We start from the raw sequence: 7,980 nt of genomic DNA, 5'->3' as shown, positions 1-7,980 counted from the left end.
CAGACAGACAGACAGACAGACAGACAGACAGGCAGACAGACAGGCAGACAGGCAGACAGACAGACAGTAATGATATTATAACCTCCTTGGTGAAGGTAATCAGTGTTTTTTTAAAATAATAAATCCTCCTGGAATAATCAGAAACCTCTCATTTGGGGTCCAATTTGTTTTAAATCTTTATTCTCTGCATTTATTTTCTACACCACTGGACAGATTTAAGGTTCGTGGTTTAATTAAATAAAACTAATAAAAATAATCTATTTATTAAATATAACTCAGATCATTTCTAAAAGATGTTTTATGAAACTTTAAAATAACTGGAACTGCTTAAAAAAGGTCTAAATTGTGTTTAATTCCTTTATAAAGCTGCTCCTGTGAAAAACAAAAGCACATGGTTTGGTTTTTGTTTGGCGTTGCCACGGCGACGACCTCAAGTTTCCATAGTAACAGCAGAGCCACGCCCATCAACAAACAGCAGAGGAGAGTTTTTACTGCAGAGTTGGACTAACCCTTTCATCCTTTAACCCTTTCATCCTTTAACCCTTTCATCCTATAACCCTTTCATCCTTTAACCCTTTCATCCTTTCACCCTTTCATCCTTTCACCCTTTCTTCCTTTAACCCTTTCATCCTTTCACCCTTTCTTCCTTTCATCCTTTAACCCTTTCATCCTTTCATCCTTTAACCCTTTCACCCTCTCACCCTTTAACCCTTTCACCCTCTCACCCTCTCACCCTTTAACCCTTTCACCCTCTCACCCTTTAACCCTTTCACCCTCTCACCCTCTCACCCTCTCACCCTCTCACCCTCCCACCCTCTCACACTCTCACCCTCTCACCCAGGTCTTCAGCCACGTACCACAGATTCTTCGAGGCGTCCCCTCCTGTGAGATGGTGACGTCGGTGTAGGAAACAGCTCGGTCCACCTTTCCTGAGAAACCAGGTCACAGCTGAAAATCAGATTCTGCAGAAAGATGTCTTTTAATAAAAACACAGAAGAAGAAGAAGGAGGGCGGAGGCTGCTGCTGACTCTTAAACCTCTGATTACAGTTTCTGTGTAAGTTTTATCAGATTCATCCGGTTTGGTTTTTATTTCATCATCGCCTAAAGGAGGGCCATGAGGTCATTGTGTGTTTGTCTGTTAGCAAAATATCTCGTGAACCATTTTTCGTGAACGGATTTTATTAAAACTCTCAGAAATTAATCATTATTTTAAAATCTGCAACTGATTAACTTCTGGAGTCAACCAAATTCAAGATGGACGCCACACCCAATCAACTTCAGCCTTCATAAAACCAGTTACACCTCGGTTAATTTTACAGATATTGAGCTGAAGTTTGGTGTGGTAGTAGCTGAGAGTCATTCTCAACACATAGTCCAAGAGCTGGCAGATTACGTATAACATCGGATGAGAACTACAACTAATTTCTCAACACGAGATGATTTCAGGTTGAATCTGTGGCGTGAAAGGCGGCGGGCGATATGCATTCCTTGAATTGTGTCGTGTTTAACAGATCTTTGTGTTGAAATGTTGCATCATGTCTGTATTTTCATGCCAAACTTGTTTCTAAATGTTCGTAGGACCTGCAGCATTCCAGGAATAACCTCCAGATGACTGAACTACAAACCTTCATTCACAAAAAGATAAATATGTTGCACACTTCATTTACAGGTTATTTATTACCCTAATTAATCCACTTCAGTGCGTCAGACTAATTTTATCTGACATGTTCTTCTTGTTTGCTGTCATGATAAAAACGTCACTTCAGTATCGGGCGTGTCGCGCTGCCTTCAGGCGCAGAGACCTGGGACCGGCCCGGTTAAAGGAAGGTTCAGAAATAAAACCTCAGTGAGGCTGAAGGGGAGATGAAATAAAGACTAAATAAAGAGTTTAATGTTTTTTCTTTTATACAACACATTAATGACTTGATTTTAGAAGAATTATTGTGCATATTTTGGATTTGTCGACTGGTCTTTCTGACTTTATGAACTTTTAGAAGTTCCCGGCTCTGAACTCTCCTCATGACCCGTCGAGTTATTTTATGATATTAGATGATAATAATATATTTTGTTCAGCCATCTTCTTGTGTTCACAGTTTGAACCACAGGCTGCAGAGTGAAACATGCAGCTGATGTTTCCCACCGAGGTGTGAGCTTCATGCTCCACACCTTGTTTCCTGTCACAGCTTTTTCTGCTTTTGTTGGGGTTTTTTCACCAAAAGCAGAGATTTCAGTCACCGTGATATGTTTTATTTTTTACATTCCTCACATTTCACATTTGGTGAAGCTGTGACGATGACAGATTGAACTGGAGGTGGCCTCTGTCTGCAGAGCGACATGATGCTGTGGGATAAATCCACGACTGCAAACTTTACTGTATTTATCTCAGGGCAGTGTTTCCACCTTCCAGGAGAAATCTGAACTCTCAGCACTTTCAGTTGGACTCTGAAGCAGCCGGATGCCAAATTTCACCTTGTGTTTACATGAAAACAGTCTGACCTTTGTGACTCCTCCAGAGGCACAGCAGCATCAGCACAATCAGCAGCAGGCAGCCGCCCGCCACAGGAAGTAGTACGTATTCGAGGGGAGGAGTAGGCGGTCCGGGTCGGCGCGCTTCAACACACAAACACCACAGGTTGGCCTAATTTCAGACAAACTCAGAGCTGAAGAAACGCTGCGGATGGCAGGTGGTTCAAATCTGCTGAGCTGAATTAGGACAGCAGAGAGGCCTGAGTCTCGGCTGGAGAAGCTTCGACAGACAAAAGCTGCTGAACTTTAAATCATTGATGTCCAATCCTGGTCCTCAGGGCCACCATCCTGCAGGTTTTACTTGTTTCTCTGATCCAACACACCTGATCTGAATCAATGAGTGATTAACAGGCTTCTGCAGAACATGAAGAGGTGATTGAACCATGAATCAGGTGTGTTGGAGCAGAGAAACAAGGAAAACATGCAGGATGGAGGCCCTGAGGACCAGGACTGGACGCCCCTGGTTTAAATCAATAAAACTTTATGAACGCTTGTGTTTTTGAAGCCTCCTCTCACCTCTGACAGCCAGCCAGATGTGCCGTGAGTCTCCAGCTCCAGAGGCGTTACACTTGTAGCTTCCTTCGTGTGACTTAGAAACACTTCTGATGGTGAAGTTTCCCGTGGAGCTGCTCCCGATGAGAAGCCCGTCTTTAAAGAAATGAGTCGGACTGAAGGATGTCAGGCCGGTTCTGCAGTGAAGAGTCAGAGCGTCTCCCTCATCAACAGGATGTTCAGGACTCTCCAGGATCAACAGATCATCTGAAAAAACAACATTTAGCTTCAGCTTATTACAGCTATCGGCTCGTTATGATCCAGTTTCTGTCAGGATTTTACATCTGGATCTTTTTTACAGATTTAAAACATTTACATGAATATTTGTGGCTCAGTTAGAAAAGAGTTCTCTGAGAGATTTCTGCAGCAGTCCATCATCATCGTCTGACGCAGAGCAAATTTGATGAAGATTTGAAACAGTTTTCCCTGACAGCAATGGGATTCTGTTGAATCTTTACCTGTTTTCTCTCAGTTTTAGTTTAATTTTTTATGATTTTTAGAAACTTTCAGTGTGAGCTGTCTTTTTGCAAACATCTCTTCTTAATTCCAGAGATTTTACACGTTTTTTACAGTTTATACATCAAAATGTGGACATTTTTATCTTCCTTCGCCCGGTGGGTCTCGTCTTGTTGTAGGACTGATGGTTTTCTCTGACTGACTTCGTTGTCTCTGAGCTCAAAACTTCCTGTTCATATCTGGAAGTGAAGGCTCTTTTCCACTTCTTATATTCTCTCAATAAAACCCTTTAGAAACATAAAAACATCAGAGCGTTCTGCTGCTCTTGGTTCAGGATGTTTCTCGATAAAACTCGTAGTTTTCACACAGCGGCTGTCTGTCCGAGGCCAACGTTTGATCTGTTTCTGCTGCTCCTCTGAAGAGTCTGGCTTCATCAAAGGAGAAGACAGACAGACAGACAGTATTTTTGATCCTAAATTAAATTTAAAGCCGTGGTATAAGTTGTGCCATAAATAGTTGTGTAAAGCTTTGGTATAAAACAGAAACAGGAACGAGGCCTAACCCTGAAAGTTGACGTTTTAAACTCCTGAACCTGACGTGTTGCACTTCCTGTTCTCACATTTAGAGGACAGTTCCTTCAGCCTGACCTCAAACGGGTCCTTTTATAGACAGCAGAAGCTTCAGGTTGGTTGAGACCCACCTGTCACTGTGATGTTGACGGTGTCGCTGCGTCGTCCTCCTGCAGACTCACACCAGTAAACTCCAGAGTCTGTTTTGTAAAGACTCTCAAAGAAACATTTAGTATCATTTCTTCTGTTCGAATATGAAGAACAGTCTTGATTGGTTTGTTGGGACGTGTTCCTTTTGACCCTCCAGTCGGACGGGTGTCCCTGATCCTCACACCTCAGAGCGACAGACTCATACTGGAAGAACTGGGATCTGCTGGGAATGACTCTCAGACAAACTGCAAACAGAGAGAAACTCCGATAAACACATCTGTAAGAAAAGATGCAGCCAGGAAACTGTGGCTGTTGTCTCGACGCTCAGCAGTTAATCAGAATTGTGTCGTTTCACTTTGAACTAATAACGAGTCGGCCTCTGCAGCGTTTTCAAAACAGGACCAGAACTCACATTCACGGCTCTCAGAAGCTCATTTAAGTGACCCTAATGCAGATTTAAGCAACAGAAAGTAGGTCCGTCAGCGACGTGATGCGGCTGATTTCAGACCTGATGACTCAGTCGATAAAACCAAGCAGCTCAACGCCGCCAATCAAAGAAAAACAAGCAAACAAACCAGTTCTGATGAACAATAAAACCCTTTTTCACAAATAAAGTGTCCACTCCGCAAGAGTACAGGAGGATGTTGGCTTTTATTTGTTTCTTGTGGTCATTTATAATAAAAAACCGTATTAATCAGAGACTAATACAGAACTGATTCGATCAGGGGAGATTCTCACTCACCCACGACGGCGCAGAGGGTCGTTATCTCCATCCTGAGCGGCTGCACACGCTGACTGATGGACTCTTTATTCTGGGAGGAGGCTCAGATCTCATCACACCTCTGTTCGTGTCAAAGATGAAACAGCTTCCTGCACACGGCGAGCTCCAGGACCAAAGCGTGAGCATCTTGTTTATGCAGGATGTCTCTTTCTGACACCTCAAATGTCAACGATCCGTGACCCCGCCTGGACGACCTTCTCTCTCTCCGTCTGCGTCAGAAGGCTGAATATTGAGTCACAAAACAATAAACCAACCAAAACCAACCACAGGAAACACGACACTGTGTTGTTATTGTGATGCAATCAGAGGGAAATGTATGTTTGAGGCTCAGCAGGAGCTTTCTGTGCAGGCTGCTGTGTTTCAGAGAGTTCAGCGCTTTCAAAGACTTTAAAATAAATTAAATGAAGCCCAGGATTGATCTGCTGTCATCGTTTACCTGCAGCCGAAGGCTCTGATTGGTCCCTGAAGTCCTCATGTCCAATCAGTAAGTAATCCAACAATATACAAGTCTGAGAGAATTTAGTCAGTTTATCAAGAAAAAGTACCTTCAAAACTTATTCACACAGTAAATCTATGTTCACACTGACACTTTCTGGCTTTGCTTTTTATATAATAAATGTATAATGTGGCTGTTTTAATCACTAAATGATTAAACTCCTGATTAACTGCTGCTGCACGTCTAAGTAATAATTTGTGTCTAGAATTAAACTCACGTCCTGATTTCCCTGAAGCTTCAGCTCCTTCCAGTCTGGAGGCTTCAACATATTAATGTGTTGTTTTTATTTGTTAAACATGTTTTACTTTTACACCAGTATTGTTCTTATATTTTATACAGACAGGATGTTCCAGGCCTGGAATCTAAGGTTTATCTGAAGAACCTACATCACTTCAGAGACTGAATGTCTTCTCACTGACACACGTGTTTGTTTACAGACGTCTCAAATTCTGATCAGACAATGAGCGGCGAGCTCCGTCTCGCTGTTAGGGAAACACAACAAACACAAATGAAAGTTTTACTCTTTTCCCTCTTCTCGGGCCTTCCAAAAGGAGTCTGAACAGAACATTTTAAACATTTCTGACTCTAAGAACAAGAAACCTATAAAAACATTTGATTTATCTAATGAATTTACTTGAATATTACTCCTAGCTTTTGTTGATTTCTTTGAATGTAAATTGATAACTATCTTTGTGTTGTTATAGCCTTAATAAAGATTTTGAAAAAAAAAAGGCAGCACTTCCTCTATTTTTAACTCTGTGACGGCAGTCCAACCTAAAAATAATCATCCGCCCACAGAGTCGTTCCTAATGAATGACTTCATTACTTGCTGTGTTGTTTTGTTAGTGACTCATTCTGGATGTTGGACCTGTTGGCAGCTGCAGGTACAGGTGAGCAGATCTAACACGCCTCCTGTCGGCAGAGATCAGGACTGCAGGACAGCTGTGGACACATTCTGCTGCTTTCAGCTCAGAGAAGCTGCTGAGTTTCTGTTTCTGAGACTAAAAGGAGGAGAAATGATCCGTCAGCAGCTTGGAGCAGACAGACAGAGGTCAGCCTCAGGTGGATCTGATTGGTCTGATTCTGCTGGAGGCTGCAGGTTCAAGCCCACTATGGGCTGAAATAAAAGCTTTAATAAATATATTTATATATGTCAGCATCACTTCTTTAGTTTTATGTTTATTAGAATTTTCTCTCAGAAGGTTTTCCAACATTTACCTTTATTTACATTTACCCTCTTTAACCCCAGTCTAGAAAGCCATGTCTGTCTGTTTAATTTTACTCAGTTAAAATGATAAATCCTCCAGTTTCAGGTGGAGGAACAAAATAAATATAAATCAGCATGTAGTTTATCTTTTATTCACAGAAAATGTAACAGTAGTTTGTGTTGTTATTGATTCAGCCTCACTGACATTTACACTCAGGAGCTGCTGACGGTGAAACTTTTGATGTGTTTGAGCATTTGAGGAAAGCTGTATTGTTTATGGAAATAAATAGTTACTAAGACTCGTGATTACTTTCCATTGCGTAATGGGGCGGAGACACGCTGACGTCATTACGTCATCAAAAAGCCTGTCCAGGCACGTCAGCGTCAGACCCGCTCTCAGACTCTCTCAGGGACATGTCGGTTCAGAGAACAGAGCTCCAGAAAGTTCTCCACGCTTCTTCGTTTTGGACTCTAATCTTCTGTTTGTTCTGGACGCTTGTTCAAGGTAAACCCCGGGACTTTACTTTACTCTTAGCTAACGATTATTACTAGTTACTTTATTCGGAAGGAGTAAGTTTCTCTTCGTTACCGGGTGTTATTCAGGCAGCTGGTTCAAGTTTTGTTTAAGGTTTTTATATCTAAAGTCGCCGAATTCACTGTTAGCAGCTCTGTTAACGATATGTGTCATTTAGGTTTCTGTAAATTAACAGTAAATTGTTTCGACGCGGTTAAAAGCTTAAAAACCTGATGATTCTAGAATTGCGCTGCTCCAGGTGGCTGAGATATTGCTTTTGAAAACCTTTTTCCTCTTTTTTTCTTGATGTAAATCTCTTTTTTGGATGATTATTTCCTCTGGTGTCAGATGCTGTGCAGCTGGAAGGATTTTTACTGAAACCTTTTTGCTTTTGGACTTTTTGTTATGATGCGTAATCATAACAAGGTGGCTTTTTCCCCACAATTGGGAGCAGCTGATTAACATCTTTTACTCTTCAATGTTAAATTTGGAGAACCCTGAACTCCAGTCATGGCCAGAACCAAGCAGACTGCCCGTAAATCCACCGGAGGTAAAACTCCCAGGAAGCAGCTGGCCACCAGAGCTGCCCGCAGGAACACGCCGGTCTCTGGTGGAGAGAAGAAGCTTCACCGCTACAGGCCCGGTACCGTGGTTCTCGGGGAGATCCAACACTACCAGAAGTCCATCGAGCTGCTCACCTGGAAGTTGCCCTCCCAGCGCCTGGTCTG

General features: G+C 42.3%; 2 protein-coding genes across 2 annotated transcripts in view; one reads left to right on the top strand and one right to left on the bottom strand.

The window, feature by feature from the left end:
* Positions 1–5,236, bottom strand: part of LOC112449806 (low affinity immunoglobulin gamma Fc region receptor II-b-like) — a 5,930-nt gene extending 694 nt beyond the window's left edge. Inside the window, exons 1-5 of the mRNA XM_025002277.2 lie at positions 4,997–5,236; positions 4,236–4,499; positions 3,044–3,286; positions 2,498–2,611; positions 858–929 (exon numbers count right to left, since the gene is read on the bottom strand). Coding sequence (XP_024858045.1) covers positions 858–929; positions 2,498–2,611; positions 3,044–3,286; positions 4,236–4,499; positions 4,997–5,027 — 724 coding nt within the window. The 5' untranslated portion in view covers positions 5,028–5,236. The remainder of the gene's footprint in view (positions 1–857; positions 930–2,497; positions 2,612–3,043; positions 3,287–4,235; positions 4,500–4,996) is intronic.
* Positions 5,237–7,104: 1,868 nt separating this feature from the next.
* LOC108249742 (myelin-oligodendrocyte glycoprotein-like) overlaps positions 7,105–7,980 on the top strand; it is a 5,175-nt gene continuing 4,299 nt past the window's right edge. The window contains exon 1 of the mRNA XM_037976491.1: positions 7,105–7,243. Within this exon, the coding sequence (XP_037832419.1) occupies positions 7,153–7,243 (91 nt within the window). The 5' untranslated portion in view covers positions 7,105–7,152. The remainder of the gene's footprint in view (positions 7,244–7,980) is intronic.

Source organism: Kryptolebias marmoratus, linkage group LG7, assembly GCF_001649575.2.
Source record: "Kryptolebias marmoratus isolate JLee-2015 linkage group LG7, ASM164957v2, whole genome shotgun sequence".
Lineage (NCBI taxonomy): Eukaryota > Metazoa > Chordata > Actinopteri > Cyprinodontiformes > Rivulidae > Kryptolebias > Kryptolebias marmoratus.
This window is presented reverse-complemented; position numbering and strand designations above follow the sequence as displayed.